Source organism: Balearica regulorum, chromosome 19 (assembly GCF_011004875.1).
Source record: "Balearica regulorum gibbericeps isolate bBalReg1 chromosome 19, bBalReg1.pri, whole genome shotgun sequence".
In the NCBI taxonomy this organism is placed as follows: Eukaryota; Metazoa; Chordata; class Aves; order Gruiformes; family Gruidae; genus Balearica; species Balearica regulorum.
The window spans coordinates 7,556,483-7,575,375 of record NC_046202.1 but is presented as its reverse complement, the minus strand read 5'-3'; the positions used below and the strand labels follow the sequence as shown (position 1 = coordinate 7,575,375).

At 45.8% G+C, this 18,893-nt stretch overlaps 1 protein-coding gene across 3 annotated transcripts in view; it reads right to left on the bottom strand.

Annotated features, from left to right (window-relative positions):
• Positions 1–18,893, bottom strand: part of AP2B1 (adaptor related protein complex 2 subunit beta 1) — a 79,580-nt gene that overhangs the window by 17,718 nt on the left and 42,969 nt on the right. For 2 of the 3 annotated variants that reach the window (XM_075771325.1, XM_075771326.1), the window contains exons 14-18: positions 18,302–18,494; positions 7,810–7,851; positions 5,765–5,911; positions 4,538–4,683; positions 1,888–2,017 (exon numbers count right to left, since the gene is read on the bottom strand). In XM_075771325.1, the coding sequence (XP_075627440.1) occupies positions 1,888–2,017; positions 4,538–4,683; positions 5,765–5,911; positions 7,810–7,851; positions 18,302–18,494 (658 nt within the window). The remainder of the gene's footprint in view (positions 1–1,887; positions 2,018–4,537; positions 4,684–5,764; positions 5,912–7,809; positions 7,852–18,301; positions 18,495–18,893) is intronic. The other variant, XM_075771327.1, reaches the window with a different exon arrangement.

Sequence of the window (18,893 nt, the reverse complement as noted above, 5' to 3'; positions counted from 1 at the left end):
TTCTGAATGTTTCAAGACAGATAATTTCTACATGAACTCGCAAAACAAAACCAGAGCCTTGGCTGTCAGGGCAATGACAGATCTCCATCAAACCCACTGCTGTCAAAAAAGTAAGGGGAGTGCTCTTTTTAACTTGGCATCTGCTATCATGATTCAACTCTTTGCAGAGAAATATACTATTACTCCATATGGCAGCTTCCCCAATTGTAAAAGGGCAGCCAACTTCTATGGCAATGAGAGAGCTAGCAAATTAGCAACTAAGTCTGGCACTAATGAATGCTCCGCTGCCTCAGTGTAAGGTAGCTGGAGGTTTCCTCACATGTTTTCTCGTTGCTTTGTTCTAGCAGAAGATGCCACAAGAAACAAACTGTGTTCCTATTCCTTTAGAGGTTTAATAACCCAAATACTTCACTTCCTTCCTGATCAAAGGAAGCAGCAACTTGAGAATGCCTCGTTGAGAGAGTCCCCGGTGTTATGGAAGCAGATCAGGACCATCACCTCCTAGAGACTTCCAAATTTGCCTCAGCATGAGATAGATTTTACCACAGTTGACCCAAATGCAGTGATGCAACCACCTCCTTGTGACCTGGACGCAGAGGGAATCCAGCTTTTCCACAAGCTGGAAGGGCCCTCTGTGGAAGACAAGCACATGTAATTCATTCACTGTCCGCATGCTCCCCCAATCGCATGACTGAGCTCAGAGCCGGAGTGTAGGACTGCTCGTTTGAGCGCCAGAGAAGCTATTTCGAGCTGTTTGCCCAAAGACTCATCAATAAGTCATAAGCCCCAGAATGGAAGTCAAAAGAAGGGAAAAAACAGTTGCTCAGGCAGAAAAAATAGTAACTTCCATTGCATTCTCTTAATCTAAAAAGAGAATGAGCTGCTTCAAAATATTCCCCTCTATGGGCTGCTACGCTACAGGAACCCAACCTAATTCCATCTCTTGAAGACTTGATTCAAGTGAGACATGCTACAGTGCAAGTTAACCGTGCTTTTGGGATATATTGGGAAAATATATTGGGAAAATCATCCTGGAGGACCCAGCTCCACAAAGCAGAGGCAGGAGTCACTCGCTGAGCTCCGCAGAGTGGCTGTACATGGCAGCAGTGGGAAAGAGCCTGCTTGCAGGGAGAGCCACCGGCCTGATGAGTAGTTCAAGACCAAAGCCCCTGAGGCACATCAGGACTGATGAAGACAGTCTCTGGTCCAAATCAGAGGGGAACATCTCCCTGGATCAGATAAAAAGTCCCTTCTAGGGAATGCTGTCCCTGAGATGCATCAACGGCCTCATTAATGAAACATTAGCTACTCACGTCATTTCTCCTCTGCCTTTCCTGGAACACATCTTGTTTGCCTTGGATTAAGCTATCTGGGGCAGGGATGTGTCAATGCCTTTGTAAAGCACCCTGGAAGTTAAGAGCACTAGACAAATATTAATCACTCAGCAGTTGCCATCTTTCCTGCATTTCCTTTAATTGCCTCAGTTCTTGCTGACAGCTCTCTCTGCCTGCTCCACCACAGGCAGGCACTTTCTCTGTTCAGACCATCTCCAGTTTGGAAGCCCAACCAAACCTCATGCCCAGTTTACAGAAGAGTGTTACTGGAGGAGACAAAGACTTTAGTCTACACAGGTGCAAGCAGTGGGTTTGAGGTGTTTGATAAGTCACAAAATTCAAGAAGTCTCTGCTTCAGTCCTTCTGGAAGAGACTAGAAAAGGGAATAGAAAGAAGTTTTGGCCAGACTCATGGCCCAAATCCATGAGGTCTGCCTGGTTACCCTATACACACGGTATTTTGTTACTAGAGTCTTACCATGTTGTGTTGGGTCAAACAAACTGGGCTGAGCACCTGCTGATCTCCCTGCCACCCAGAACAAGACAATCCTTACCTGGAGGTTGTTCAGAGGCTCCATTTTCATGACTGGTCCCAGAGTGTTGAGGGGCAGGGAGACATCAATACTTTGGTTTGGCATCAGAGGCGTGTGAATGGCCAGTGGGGTGCTCGGGATAACCCCAAAGCTGGGCAAGAGAAAAAAGAGAGATTATGACAGCAGCACTGCATTGCCCAACACCTATTCCCCTTTTGCCAAGCACCAGCTGGCTCATCTTCCCATTATTCCTGAGCTGCCCCTGCTGTAACTCCAGGGGAGAAACACAGCTCAAACCAGCAGACACTCCAAGTAGGACAAGGCTTGGGAAACTCAAGCAGGTTGGTCTCGCTGACAACAAGCACCATCCTGCCCACATTACCAGCACCTGGGAACTCTTCTATTACCCGCACGGCACTGGTCTACGTGCTCAGCAGCAGCCTGCCCAGCAAGGAGCAGCACCGGGACTCAGACCTCTTGGCTCTCTCTTACAGAGCTGCAGAGCACTGTAAGTAAAGTCACACACTGCACGGCTGTTATATCATTGGGAGCTAGGGAAGAAGGAACGAGAGCCAAAACAGAACAAATACATAGCCAAGGAGGAGTATGCGGTTTGTAACAGAGCACTGTAGAACAAATGAATCAATGCAGCCAGCTGTCTGGTCCCGAATGACAGCGTCTGGCTCTGTTCCTTGGTTTGAGGCTCCTTCAGTTGGGGACATATACCACCACAGCAAAGCAAATGTTTACTTGCCCATTCAGTCCAAGAGGCATTTAACTCCACAGGCACCTCTGCTTGGTGTGGAGAAGAGGAAAAGCAGCTAACATTTAACATAACTCTTCTGTCCTATGTACCAGCTTTTTTTCGAAAGCAGATGGAAGTGCAGATGCATAGGATAGTTTTAGTTTCCACTCATTCTCTTTAGCAGAATTCACATTAGCTCAGAAGTGATAGAGCATTTACAGGAACAAAGATGTATAGGTGTGTATTTTTATTTTATGCACTAAAAACTTGATGCCGTCTGTGAAGAGAGTCGGCTGCATGTGTATTGGGTATGTCATTTACAGGAACCAGTAGATGCCCCGCTCTTTGTTCTCTTTAGTTTTCAGCTCTAGGGAGCTGAAATAAGAATATTCTCAGCAAGGGCCTAGCCACATGATTTGCGTTCTGCAGCCATTTTACCTTGGGGGACATAAGCCCTAGTGTTTTCCCTAAGACTCAGAGGAAAAACAAAGTTGCATTCTGCTACATTTTGCTGTGATATTACAGCACACTAGAGCTCTAGCTTTCTTTGATTTTTTTTTTTTATTTTAATGCTCTATCCCAAGACTGCAGTGAATGCGATTAGTAGCAGCAGGAGAGGGGGAAAAGCAATAGAAACTTCCCAATCACAAACCTTAATATTTAAACCTAAAGAGCCAGCCCACTGCAGCTCTTTCCAATGCACCAGCCACAGTGGAAAGCAGTGACAGAACAGTATTTGTAGAAGAGTAAATGGTAGTAGATTGTATATGGAGTGTGTGCTGAAATGCTGCAAAAGGAGAAACTGCTGTTTTACTGTACAGTATTTAAACTTCTTACATCCTTGAGAAGTACCATGTAGGTGTGGATAAAATACAGCTTGATGTATGGGGAAAAATCACAAGCAAACCGGCTTTTTTTCAGGCCAATTTGCATGAAACATTTGCATACAGCAGCTTAGCAAAACTCTCCAGAAAATACAGCAGTCCAGGGAGATCATTTACTAAGACTTACTTAGCATAATGTCTTTTGTAAGTAAATATTATTCGTCCCAAGAAATCCCAAATTTGCATGGTTAACAGTGACATTAAAGAGATGGGGTTTCAGTGGATCTTTAGGATAGAGAACCCTTTTCCAGTGAAAGGATATTAAAAAATACGGGAAAGATTTCAAGTCACAAGACATTCTTTAGTCTTGATAAGAACTAGCCTGGTCCTTGCTCAAGATAACTTGCAGCAAACCACATAATAAGTTCTCTGACTGGAAAAGGTATTTGTGGGAAGACACCGTGGCTGTACTGCCGTGTCATGTCTTTTGGCTGAGATGGATTTCTGAGAACAATCTGTATGCTCTAAACATTCAAGTGGCTGCTGCTTCTGACAAAACTGTTCTGCTGCCAATTACAGGGAAAACATGTGCCATAGGCTCTTACCTTGCAACTTCTTCATTGACAAATAGCTTTATTAATGAGACCCGTACTTCCAGACAGTCTGAGGGGCAGCACAGCAATTAAGTCAGGAGGTAGAGGCATTACGGATTGATACTTGTGCAGCTCAAACACATGCCTGTTTATGCTCTCACTTTCCTCGGGGCGCTTACTGGCTATAAAACCACTAACCTGCCTAACAACTCATGAGGCTGCTTTAAAACTCTGCAGAGATTAAATGGGGCAGATGCTGTTTCAGAGCTAGGAGAACGATGGGACTGACTGCTGCCTGTTTCCTCACAGAGTTATCAGTCTGTGTTTTCATCCCTTTCACACAACTGTGGTGTGATGGAGAGTTCAGGCTGTATCATCCAGCTGTTGCCATGACTGTATGATATACCTACATAAAAGTCCTCCCTATATCTAGCAGTGTAGGCACAAACTCCTTTCACAGGAGCACACAACCTTTTTAGTATAGTGGACAGAGTGTATTGATTTCTTACCTGTTCTTATTGAACTGAATGGCAAAGTCAGTCATGTGCTGCAAAGCCTTATTGGTAAAGTTCATCTCCATGTAGATGTGTCCCTGCCTGTGACTGAATGTGCCCGAGATCTCCAATCCTTTAGCTTTCACTGCAGGCAACCAAACCTGGAACACAAGAGCTATCATTCAGCATGAGAAGTCCGGCCTGAAGATAACAAACAAGCAGAGTTTTCCAAACAACAGAAAAGTCCGGAGTTCAGAAATCCAGCTACATCGGCACATTAAGCCCACAAATGCTAAAGAAACACTACAGGGAAGATATGACATGGGGTGTTGGAAGGATCAAGCTCACCAATGAGATACAAGCTTGCTGCTCCTAATCCGTGTTCACAGCACTCACGTAAGAATTCAAATACACTATAACATTAGTCTGCACAAGAAACAGGGAAAGCTTGTGTCCATCACACTAATACAAGACTTACCAAGTCTGCTGATGGACAGGCTTCTCCAAGGATCTCTTGGGCTATTAGAGGCAGGACAATACTAAAGCGTGAACCAAATAAAATCACAGGGCTGATACTATTAGCTGTTTGGGCTATGGGTTCCCAAATCATCTTTGTGGGAAAAACCCAGACTCAAGTTTGGGTGGTGCAAAATGAAGTGCTTAGCTCAAAATCACTGGGTTCTTTTGTACTCGGTCTTATATATGGTTTAATACTTGCAAGCAGCTAAGGACCACAAGCTTCGAGTATGCTCTGCGGTACCTTGAGATCCTAGATTTCATAGGGTGAATTCGGTTTATTCATCCATTGACTATTTAACGAGACTGCTAATTTTTGTTTATTCCCTTTCAGGCATGAAAGGCTAATCCTGAGCTCCCTGTGGCTGCTCCACAGCCTGTTACCAGAACCATGCCTGCATCTCATGAACCCTTCAGACTAAGCATCTTTCAGTCAGTTCATCTGCGATCTCTGTCACTAAGAGAGCGTTTATCCGCATTACACTGCGGCATGCTCATCCCAATCATGTGATTTTATCTTCACCGTCATGTTGGAGTCCTCCAAATAAATGAATCTTCTATGAAAGTTGTAGCAAATTATATCCTGCCCTCAGTTTTCTGGGGAAACTTGCTAAGAAGTAGGTCTCCAGGAAAGCTGCTCTGACTAAACTGAAATTCTCGTATCTCACATAAGCCATTCTTTTAGGTAAGGTAATATACTGAGGATGATTCTTTTTCCTTACGTACAGACTTGGGAGCCACATATCCTCCAGGAGCCATGCCTATACCAGATGAGAGCTCGAAGAGATCGTTGAGTCCACTGCTCACCACTGCTGGGGTGGGTGAAGGAGCAAAGGTGGCTGGCACCGAAGAAGGAATGTAGGTCTGCCCCACCTGGAGGAGTTAAAAAGAACAGGCACTGATTAACATCACATATAAAGAACACCACTTATTTAATAAAGCATGAACTTGGGCAATATCCTAAATGTTTTAAAGCCGTTTGCAGCTTCCCTGCTGAATTATCAATAGTGCTAAATAATGCATTTGAATTCCAAAGCTCTTGGCAACTAATCCCTACACTCGGCTGTCACCTCAACCATGCAATAGCTTTCACATCATTTTTTATAGCTCCAGTTATCTATTCCCACTGTAGAGGAATCTTGCTTCTCCATCTCTCCCTCTCATAAAGACAATATGGTTTGTGGATCAACCCTACATAAACCCAGGGAAAAGAAAAAAATGCTTCAAATCTTCCCCCAGCTACAGCAGTCTTCAGGAATCTGCAAGATTTTGCATATCCAGAGATAGCAAGGGAGTCATGACCGTATTGTGTACTCCCACCCAAAGCCAGAGCTCTGCATTCTCAGCACTATCGTCCAAAAAGTTCATTACATGAAGCAGAACTAGTTGTCTCTGCCTGTGAGAGGACAACCTTTCTGCAAGAAGGGCAATCCTTCCCTCTCAGGATTTAAAATGAGGGCGCCAAACCTGGAATATTAACCTTTAGGTGCCCAGCTCCAGGTGGGACAGCCACACTCAAGTTAGGCTCCCGAGTTCTCTTATTTACTGTGAGCAGGAGGAATTACATGCTTGAGAACAGGATTTACCAGTCAGCAGCCCAGAGACAGGCAGAATGACTAAGGCAATAGGAAATATCAGTGACTGCTCTGGGTCTGAAGTCTCAGTGCTGGTCTGTGTTGAGGAACACACCCAAGATGTGGTGTTTCAACCAACCCTTTGGACAAGGAGGACTGGTGGATTTACAGAACTGCTCAGTGGGTTGATGTTGACCGAGGAAGGCAGAGATCTGGCTTTGTAGGTATGATGTCTAGAGAGTATTTCCCACATCCTGGTGTGTGCTGCCTGGGAGCTACAGGTATACTGCACCATTGGCTCTCCTCTGCCCTTACGCTGAAGTTAGAAAGGAATGCAAGATTCACAGGGAAAGAAGGAGAGAGAATGACTGCAGCCATAACAGGGGTTTCTGAAAAGCCCTCGCTCCAGAACTGAGTATACTTTCCTCACTGAATTACTGGCTACACAGTCCTGGGAAGAGGGACTGGAGCTTTCTCCAGGAGATGGCTTTTGGCTGTGGGTCAGAGGCACATTCCCTCCTGCCCACTGTGTCTCCAAGTCATCTTGCATCCTTTTCCCATGCTTTCCTGGAAGAAGTTGGTATACATCTGAAGCCAAGGGTGCTTTGGAAGCAGCCTGAAAGTCTCCCATGTCCTGGCAAGCACTCTAGGCACTAGGACACTCCCAAAGCACAGGCACAGAGAAGGTGGCTGGTGGCAGGCAGAGTTCAGCACTGACCACACGTAGTAGGATAGCTCAGATCACCTGATGTCCAGGAAAAATCTTATGTGGCATTTGGGAGGAGAAAAGCACTGATTTCAGACAAGCCCATGGTAACAATGGGTTAGGGTTACAACAGAACAGGCTTTGTGAGTAGAGAGGTAAGCATCCTTGGCCATTCAGCTGCCAAAGCAGTTGAACAAGGACTGGGCTACTGCCAATGTTAATGCTGGTGGTCAAACTAAAAGCTCTGAGAAAGAAGACCTAAGCAGATAGAGTCGACAACTCTGGCCCTGGCTGCTCTTAGGAAAGCCCAGGTGACAGCAGGACTCAAAGCAACCTAGGCTGGGACCCGTGTGTTTCGGTTGCAGTTGTCCATTTTCAAACATCTTCAGGGATTTAAGCATCTTCCAGCACATAACGAGTGAGTCTGTATTTAAAAACCCTAAGCTTTGAGCAGCTTTTTAAATTGGGGAAAAAAATGGAATGGCACTTACTGCCGGGCTTCCTCCAATGCCCCCGCCAAGGTCACTGCCAAGCTGAAAGAGAGAAGGAGAGAGAGGAGAGAAAGACCGAGTTCATTTAAGCCAAGTGTCAGATGGCCAGAGTGGAGCTCAGCTGACCGCACTGCTGCGAGCACGTCTCATTTGCTTGCTGCGTACAGGACAGACAGAAACGCAATGATGGAAAAGCACAGGCAACAGAGGCGCTTTTTTGCTGTTGTGTGAGCAGAGCCATTTGCAGAACTACCCCACACATCTACTGTGGACAGGAGCATTTTGCAGGTTAGTAAGAACAAAACCTCATCCCCTTCTTGCACCTGTCATCCGCACCAAAAACTCTGCGCAGTTCATGTTTCATGCATCAGTGCTTTCCCTTCAACCCACCACGCTGGCTGCCAGCAGTCCTGAGCAGCTCCACAAAACCCAGTGGGATAACTGTGAAACGGAATAAAAATAAAACTGACAGGAAGCTCACTTCCTGAAAGCTTTAGTTTTCTAGGGAACAGCTACGAACTACGGGAAAACACAATACATCTTGGCTACGTTCCTCCGACACGCGGCTCTTCTCAATAACAAGGAAGAAAGAAGGGGATGCGTGCTGGCTATTACAACGGCTCAGATAGGTGGGCTTTGTCTCCCCTTTGAAGGTGCTCCCCTCCCTTAGACAGGAACAAAACAACTTCATGATCTAATGGGGAACTCAAATAGTAAAGAAACCTTACAGTGCACTAGGATATTTCAGTAACGATCACTGCCAAGCTACACAGCTAAGTTTGAAGCGACTGAAATAGCCATGGTATACCACCCACGCAACCCTCCATAAACACCAAATCCTGGAGCTCTTCTGCCCATCCTGCAGCCCACCTAGAAGCTGTCCTTCCACAAACTCCCTTTACAAAGCATCCAGACCACTTTCTTAGTGATAAAGCCCATTATTAAAAAATATCCCCACCATTCTACATGCTTGAGAGAATTCAGTGATCAGGACAGACTCCAAAGCTGGCTACAAGTGCTGTTTGTGAGTACAACATCACTCCTGTGAATATTTATAAAGCACTCGACAGATGACTGATAGCCAGGAGGAAACATGCACAGATCTGCAGAGGTTATTCACACAGACACATCTCCAGGCTTATCTGTGTCCTAGGCTTTTGTTCAGAAGACCATGGTAGTTTTTTTGCCTAGTGCGGGGTTTGTTTTTTTTTTTAGTCACATTCAGACAAGGATCATGCCCCAACAACATACAAGGAGGATGAAGCAAGCGCAGGGGCGAGGTAGGAGTCAGCCCTACGGGGAGAAGGTTGGACTGGCAGACCACAACAACACAGCTTGCCTTGTAGATGACTTTGCTCTTCCATTTGATCAGGGTTTGGGGAGTCTGTTTGTTTTAAAAAAAGCATTTGACAAACTGGGTCAACAAAGGTTCTAGGTATGTTGTTCAAATATATGCTGATGTGTTAGGATATTGGGGAAAAAAAAAAAGGACCACAGAGCTAAAGCAGAAGCTTCCAGGAGTGCTTGTGCTTAGAGCCAAAAAGGCTCCAACCTTTTCCCTCTGCACAGAAGACTTGAAATTCAACTTTGTTCTGGTCCCTGCTAGCCTGCTCCCTGGGAGATCTCATGGCAAATGTATTTTACACTGGTCAAGAGGCACCGTAAAGCATCATACTTCTGTCCCTCAGAGCAGAGATAAAAAGGATAAAATATCTTGAGAACAGCAGCAAAGTTGCAAGATGGTGACTTACTAGATGATAACTAGCCTCCAAAAAAAACCCCTGTAAAATTCAGCAAATCCCTGTGCTACTCTGGATCCTCCTCCTATCCCCTGACATCTCTCCTTCCCCTACTCCCCATAGGAGCCACCTGACACAATATTAGCTATCACAGGTAGGTGTTAGAGAAGTACAAATCACACACAATTTGCCTTTTGATAAGAAGCTTTAAGAGCTTTTTTCCTGTGTGAGACTCAGTTTATCCCTACTTGAGGTTATGGCAGAAATTTATAGGACATCCCTCATCTTCTGCAACAGCCACCTCTTTATACAGCAACCCATCCTCTTGCTGCCCACAGCAGTGCACTGTGCAAGTCCAGTTTTTCTTTGCTTATTTAAGAGATAACAGATAAGAGTGAGCGATTCCAAAGCCAAAAAGAAGGACCAGTTACAGACCAAAGGAAGCCCAGCCAGAGGATGCAAATCCAATTAATATTGAGCTTATAAAATAGGGCTTATTACACTGTCAGGTCTCCCCCACTGAAACAGCCTGGCAGAAGAGAGTTTTGTTCTACACACTGCTCTTTAAGCCAAGCCATGTTTTAGATTAATATATCAGATCATTTACATCTTGTTACTGGCTCACTGAGGAGTAATAAATGCAACTATTACACCTCATCCCTATTCATAGTCTTGCACACAAATGAACTTCACACTTTATACTGACAAGCCATGAAGTCCAGAGGAAAAGAAAAAAAGGTAAAGAATCCAGTTCATTTCCAGATATTATTGCATGCATGAAGGATTTCTGGTACTGTTGTCTGAAGGAGAACGACTGGTTTATCAAGCAGCAAGCATTTTACAAAGGGTATTATGGAAATGACTGAATAATTTTGCATAATCAAGCCAGATGTTAACCATTCTATCATTTCCTACTACACTCACCCTAAGAAGCTGCAGGGTAGGAATCGAAGCTCGAAGAAACCCGTACACTGGTATCTGCATGCACTCACGGCGAAGGAGGAAAGGAATGACATATTGGGGTTCCTCAAGCTATCTGCAAGTCTTCATTTTCCCTAGCTGTCAGGCCTTGGGGGAAAAGTAGAATTTGGATTTATTGCTTGTCTTGAGTTGAAACCCCTACAAGGCAGAGAAAAAACCCACCTCACTGGCTCAGAGAATTTACCGTGAGTGTCCTTACATTTCCAGATTGTACCACAGACAGAGATGCCAGGTGCAAAAAATCTCTTTTCAATGCCAGGAAGCTCTGACCTGCTCTTCCCAAAGTCCTGCTTTACTCACACAGGAGGGGTTTGCACACAGCAGCCTGCCACTCTCTTGGCTCCTGTGCTTGGGACCAAGTACTGCAGATGTGTACTACAAAGCCGCAGAGCAGGCTCCGAGGAGCTGGCAGCTTCACCAGGTCTCTACAGGCAGAGCTGGCTCTACATATACAGTGAAGAGAGAAGTTACAGCATATCAGCTTCAACAGAAATTAAAGGAGGGAAGTTAATAAAGAACTAATCAGTTCCAGATCTGATCTGGGGTGCACTACCCATTGCAGCAGTACAGAAGCTCCTTTCTCCATTTTTCTTGCCTGTCACCCTCCTATAGCACCAACGCTTTTCCCCATTCAGAAACTACAGGTCTGGTTTACCCAATCCTCCTGCAAGACGCCCAAGACCTAACTTTATTCCAGACTCAAAATGATGGTAACAGCAACGTGTGTGAGTAAGAGGGAAGGAGGAAGACAGAGGGAACAGGAACCAATTACCCACGGAGTGTCCTCTCCCATCTGGAGTGACAGGCAGAGTGCAGAAGGAAAGAAGCAGATATTAGTCAGGCATGAAGTGCTGCTGAACACCAATTCCCCAGGGCCGGCAGCTCTAGTTAACCATTTCCATTCATCTCACAGGCAGGCAGCCACTCCTGTCGGAAGGACAACATGAACCTGCCTTACATGGGAGCAGGCAGCAGCCCCGTGGAGAAGAGGACCATGCTGCTACAACTAACAGGCCCACCCGGGCTGAAATGCTTGCTATGAAGGTGGGGGGGACGAGAACTGCCACTTGATGGCCAAGGGGAACTTGTGGCACTTGCAAAGCCCTGATCCTTAGCCCAAAGTTGGCAGGCTTGCCTCTTGCTGAACAGCACAAAGCCTCTGTCCAGGATGAAGAGCCGTCGGCTTCAGGAGATGAGCAGGGGATGAATAGGGAGCCTTTGGCCAGCAAACACACAAAGTTCTTAAAACAGGAATTATCTTTATTCCCTCCAAACCCATCCTGCCACAACATCACTCAAGCAGCCACACGGGTTTAAAGAAGAGGCTGAGCGTGAACCCATATCAACAAAACCAGCACTAGCACCTCTTCCCAAACTGCATCAGCGTCTTTACTTGTATTAGTTGGCTCAGATGGCGTTGCGGCTGCTCTGCAGTTGAAGAGCATTTGCCCTGTAATTTCAGCTCTGTGTAAGCAGTTATGCTGACTTATGAAATGCAGCAGTGCCAGAGTTACTGCATTAGGAGGGTTTATTTGCATCTTAACAGCAGCTTGTAATGAAGTGACTCCTCTGAAGTGTTCATGTGATCCGGAGGGGTTACAATCACTTCTGCAACATGACGTGAAATTTGCAGCTCCAAAAAATAAGGAGGAGGGTGGAGCCAGGGACAGAAGCTACAACAACCACTGCTCAGCAACCACGTTGCCTTCCGTCCATAGCATAGCCATGGCTTTCAGAGCAGCCATGCATTTCATGGAGCCATAATTCACAGGTTAACAGGAGACAATTGCTGCCTCCTCCCTCCCTTGCACCCCAAATCAAGAGTTAAGCATCACTGCTCAAGGAGCTCTATGAGAGCATGCACTCATTATCACAGCAGCGAGGAACACAAGTCATTTACTGAACAAGAATCAGGTGATAGGGCTGACTGAAATGCTGAGAGCACAGTTCCTAGCAGGCCACTTGATCTGGGCTAATCCTGTTAGAGACATCTTAATTGCAGGACAGATCATGCATGGTCTGCATCTTCTGATCTCCTGCAGGTATCTTGTTGCAGACTCTGCTGTGGCTCACGCACAGGCATTTTCAGTACCTCGTTTGCAACCTATTTTATGTGTTTTCATCTTTTCATGCTGCCAAGCCAGGCTTGCAAAGTGAAAGGGCTACGGTCCAAACCAAGGATGGCTGTGTCAAAGGTGGAGGAGGACAGGTCATGCTGCCAATATCACAGCCACCAGTTTCAGTAGCACTTATTACTAATGCTTTGCCTTGCTGAATGATTTCCATCACCAAATGAAACTAAGTACGAGCCATTTTCATTTTCTAAAGTGTAAAAAAGCAGCTCTGCAAAGCTCCAGCAGTCCTATTGCTGTTACAGCAACAGCCTTAAATCAGATATGAATGAGCAACCCACCAGAAGAGCTCCTTTTCCGTATCAGCACTGTTCCAGCAACGGACACATGCCCTGTCAGAAATCCTCAGATGTCCTTTGTAGCTCATCAAACCAGAACAGCCTAAGTGAGACGCTCAGCTCCTTGTCGGAAGCTGAGGGACCACCCTGGGGAAGCATCACATCCACTGCATAAATGGGTGCTGGGGCTGACCTAGCACAGACACGCTCACACTGTAGTTCCACAAAAAGGTAAATAATCTTAGGAAAGTTACTTCATATGCAGCATGTCACTTGCAGAGCCAGGAGAGGAATCTGGCACCCAGGGCAGACTGGGGGTTGCTTTTGGGCTTCCACAACTATATGAGGCTTCCTACTCTGAGTAGATGAAATAACTAAGTAGAAGGTTTTTTTGATAAAATATTGGTGAGTCCCTAATCAACTTCAACAAGCCAGGGTGTTGTCCACTGAGGCCAGACTTTGAACTCTCTACGTGAAAGCAGTCAGCGAGGGAGGGAGCAACACCAGCAGCCCCTGCTCACCAGCCCTTTGTTGAGCAGGGACTCGGGACCGCTGGAGCAGCCATTTCCTCCCAGGCTGCCAAGCCCAGGACACTCCACAGGAGACAGTGAGAGCCACCGCTCAGCTCCCAGCCCTCCACCACACTTCAGAGCAAGCACGGTGGTGGGACACTGCCCTGAAGCATGCAAGAAGAGACCCCTGGGGTCAGATCCCCCTATATCCAGATTGATTACACAGAGCAACACAGCCCAAACTGGTCCAAGTATTACAGAAAAGCGTGGCTATCCAGTGTTTATCAAACAGCTTTACTATTCAGGGCATAAATCAGTCTGATCAGCTGCCAGCCTTGAATCAATAATATTCTTGTAGATGAGCGGCTAGAGTATTAAATAAAATCCTTACATAACAGACAATCCAAGCCTGTCCATTCCTACAGATTTACTGCTCTGCCCCCGGATTTAACGGCAGCCTCCTTGGCTCCTGGGCAGAGGGCCCCGCTCCCGTTAAACGTGTGAGCTGCACGATGTGCTGAGCAACACAGAGCTCTCGTGCCCGATGGATTTTCAGAGCAAATGAACACACAAAAAGGTTTAAAGGCAAAACGACCCTAGCTCATTACAGCACGGATAGACATCCCACAAAGCGCTGCATCAACAGTAAACCAGGAGCTGGAGCGCTGCCATAATCTGCATGAAGTTTAGCCACTTAGAGCCGGCTTTAAGGGGATAAAGCATCAAACGCCAGCTCTCAGCATGCACAACCCTGCATCCGGCAATCTGCTGCCCAAAGCAAGTTTTGCTACTTCCATATTAGTGACTGGTATCATTACTTTACATTTTGGAGCTGGAGATTTCAAACAGCTTTGTAACAGTGGGCTTGGTCATCATTTTACAAACAAGAAAGCAAAGCAGAGAACAAGATCTGCCCAGGGTGGCAAACGGGCACAATCAGGAGCAGGCTCAGTCCTGGCTCTGTTCACTAGGGAACAGCTCTCCCTAAGTCATATAGCGAGTCTGCTGTGGTTACAAGCAAAGCATATCTTGTTCTTGTACTAAAGGCCCTTTTTCTCCCCTCCCCCTTTTTTTTTTTTTTTTTAAATTGTTAACACATGCTCAGCATCTGTGCCTGTACAATATGCATGTTACATTTAATACCAATTACAGGACTCACTATGGAGATAAAATAAGAGTTATTCACTACAGAAATTAACCTATCAAGCAGCTGGAGTCTCACTAATCATAGGAATAAATATCTAGCAATGCTGAGGAAAATTTAAGTGAACAATATTAACTTGGTGTTTATCCAGTTTTACACCTTGCAGTCTCTATTTAAATGCCTGGAAGAACACCCCCCACCCCCAGTTTAAGAAATGGAAATGCAGAATGACATTTGACATGGAAGTTAATGCTTCTGTTGATCTTTCTAGGTTAGTTCTGTTGGGATGTTCACTGCTACAGGATCCCTCTGATGACAGACACCCTCTCCAAAGAAAAGGAGGCATTATCAAATACAATAGAGCTGCAAGAAGTATCTGAGGGAATACATCAACACATGACACTGAGTGAATGTGACAAACTGGCCGAGATCCTGCCAGCAGCCTGTTCCAGACCTTCAGCTGCCTTTGAGACACTAACAGTACTGACACAATCTCACCATCACAGCAACAGACCATGATTTCATGCATCAACTCAAGCACATCCCAAACCATTTTCTTCCACTGTTAGAGAGAGACTTATTTAGGCTTTTTTACATATCAAACAGTTGCTTGGAAAATGGAAGTGGGGTTTGAGGTTGCTCTACTCTGGCAGTAGAGCAACTTGCATCCCTGCTCAGGTTGAGAGAATGCCAGAGGCACAATGCAGAGAATACACGGCATTCAAATATCTCATCTTCCCCTGCCTCCTCTCAGGGCACCTGAGATCCAAAAGGGATCTGCTAGAGAGAAGCAGAAAACAGGAATCAACAGTAGAGGTGGTACAAACTCCATCACTGGGAACCTTAAAAAAAATACACTTGACAAAGTTCTGATGGGAAAAAGCATACTCAATCCTTCCTTTTATCAGCCCCCAGCCATGCTTGGTTGTAGACTCTTACTTAGACTCTTAAGACAACAAGAGGGATGGGAAAAGAAAGACCAAAGCAGCGCATGGAGAGGAAGACAGCTGCCTCAGCATTCACAACCAAAGAGGGTTACTTTCTGGTAGCATAAGGGCCCAAAGTGAAGTAAATTCTGTCTGGTTTGAGGGGGCAAGAGAGACTGTTCACACCACTCCATGCTTCATGCAAGGCTATGGGAGCCTCAGTCTTCCCAACAAAGCAGGGGGAAAAAAATGCATTTTAAAAAACTTCAGGAGAAATGGAGATGGAAATTCAAAGCTGAATGAATCAGTCAGCAATATTACATAAGGAAACTGTGTGGACAAGGTATCTCATGTGGAGAAAGAGGAAGGGATTGCTACACCAACAGCCAGGATGCTTACTGGCGCACCGATAGGCAGAACACTGATAAGGACAGGGGAAGATCATTTTGTTTCAGTCTCTAACCCCACTGACTGCACAAGCAGCCCAAGTGACTGCCATCCCTGGCTCCTGGCTGGTTTTGACTCCTGGTGAAGGGTGAAGAGCTCAGCCCCTCTTCACAGGGTACCTCGGTACACATCTCACCTCCTCACCACATACAGAAATCAGCCATGTGCGTACCTGCAGTTTGGGCCTGTGTTTTTGGCACTGCACAAGGTGGCTTAATATTAGCCTAAGATCCAAATGCCAATCCCCTTGGCTAGCCATGCAGCCAAGAGACACTGCCTAGCAATTTAGCTAATACCAGGTTAGGGTTAATTCAGCTTGATACTTCTTAAACACATGCCCACAGCAATACACAAAGACACAGATCACATTCACTCACACACTAATTAGGCTTATTAGGGAAAACCCAGAGAAATACAAAGATTTACTGGGAAAATATTCACCTATACATGCAAGGGATCAGGAGAAGATAGGACATTTGATGCAACAGCACTTCAGTAGAGACCATTCCAAGGGGCGGAAACCCCCCCCCCATCACCATTCCAATATTTTTTAATGCTCTCCCATCTAGTAACTCAGCTGAGAGTGCTGGCCCATGCAGCCCAAGGCACAGCTACTCCCCATCCAGACATGATCACTTTGTTACATCACACTCCACAGCCCTATGAATTTACTTAAGGCTTGAGAAAAATATTAAGTAAAAGCGTAGTACTATATCAACTAACAGCTCTATTGCCAAAGAGGGTCACTAAATTAAGCACATTAATGCAAAGTGCAAGACAACTCTTTTCCCAAAACCAAGTTTTAGTCCTCTTGCTGTGTCCATTTATTTGTCTCTGTCACTAATGAGAAACAAAAGGTTACTGTAAGTGGCCTGGAAGACAGTATAGACAAAGGAATTTAACTCCTAACCACTTTGAGCCGCCACAGATAACACTGTTTTCTGTAATGCTGTAACATAATTAAAAATCCCAGTTTCTTAGTGGCATGCCTTGCAATGCAGGGCGAAGTCTGCAAAGGTCACTGCTCCAGGCTCACTGCTTTCCCAGCAACTCCAGTTTAAACCATTTCCCTAATCCCCTACCTCCCCAGTGTAAAAGCAGTCTCCCTGCCAAATAAGCAAGCTGCTCTTTAGATGGCACAGAGACTAAAGCACATCTGACCTCTGTGAACGCCAATGCCATTAAGGGTTAGATTGTTTCCAGTTCATTATCCCCTGTAGCGCTGGCACTGGAAATGTGTTTAATGTTTACTTTAATAAGATTATGGCAGCTTAAAAAAAATATCTTTGACAAATAAGGATTTGTTGCATTGGGGTTCATCCAGCTGACTCCTACCTCTATTATTCAGAGCTTGATGCAGAACTGAAAGCGCACCTAAACCAGGCACACAGATAACCCAACCCAGCTCACTACAAGCCAAACTTCAAACCAAAGCGAGACAAATCCACTGTAGGCCTGAAAAACACTCAGCTATGTTCACTGAGGTAGTCTTACTCAGGTCACATGGTGCAAATATACCTAGAGTGCTTCTCATCCCTGTAGGTAAGTCACCAAGGTGTTAGGGATCTGTGTGCTGTGCTCCACGGGAACATCTCCCAGGCTGATGATTACACTCGCCACTTCTCAATGCCTGGCTGTCGCCAGTGTAAGACCACAGCACCGAGCTCCTCTCCACTGCTGCGGTCTCCTTCCTAAGTGATTCTCTCATTGCAGCTCATGCCCAGCTTGCACCCCAGAGCAGACGCAACGTGTGATTACTCATACTCTGGGGCCTGACCCTGTTAGCACTAGAATATCTCCTCGTGAGCAGCTGCGGCACGGGGAGGGCTATGCAGAGTGCTTCCCTCTTGACCTAACTGCAATTAAAACGTCACCGATATTAAACCATGACACACTCTGGAGAATATACAAATGGGATGACACGGGGCTATGGCCTGCAGCCCTGAGAATTTTGCACTGAAATTCAATAGGGATGGGAACCTGGTGGAACAAACATCTTCTTGAAAGGCAGCCTGAATCAATTACAAAGCAGCGGGACACTTTATGTGCTTAAAACAACTTTTTGGTTTTCTTTGACAGACAGAAAAAGCACAGAACAAATATATCCATTGACCATGGGGATTCTACAGCATGCAGTAACATTTGTTTTATAGCAGGAAAAACCTGCTGAAATTTGGTACAATAGCACTGGTTAAATCCTCTTGGAGTTTTAGGACTCATCACTGGGAGCTCAGTGATCCAAGCATTACAAGCACAAACGATCAAGGCTTTGCAGAGATAAGCACAGCTCCAATTATTTCGCATCAGCAGAAGCTAAAGAGGATGTGGCTTACCAAGCTGTCCAGCCCTCCTCCCAGGAGGTCCACAGCACCCATCTGCATGGAGGACACTTGGGGAACATTCACTGGGGGTCCCAGGTCCAGGTTGAGAAGGTCACCCAGAAGGTCACCCTGCGATGGAATGACCTGCGGCTGCTCCAGGTTTGTAGTGGCTGTTGTGCCCACGGGACTATCGCCTGCATCAGTGCTATGGGTGGGAAGAACAAGAAGCAGAAGAGAGAAACATTACTCACCTTTGGTCTCCCAGCTTCAGATTCCCAGCATGGGTAAACACAGCAAGAGGTGGCTCACGAGCGGAAGTCAGTTAAAATCTTATCCTAGCAGCTGATCTGACTACTGCCACGTACAAGGCAGTGTGTTATGGCAAGTGGTTCTTCAACACATGCTTTGAGCACAAAGGCCTTCCATGCATTGTGCGTAGTTTTCAGTTCAGAAAAGGGAATCTTCAAGGTGTGAAACCTGTCCACCTTGAGAATCACAGACCCTCCAAACAGTGAGCCATGAGTACTACATGGACTACAGCACTGAAAATAATTATTTTCCAGCTCAGGAGAAACCTATAGAGATGATTTTCAGCCCACTGGGC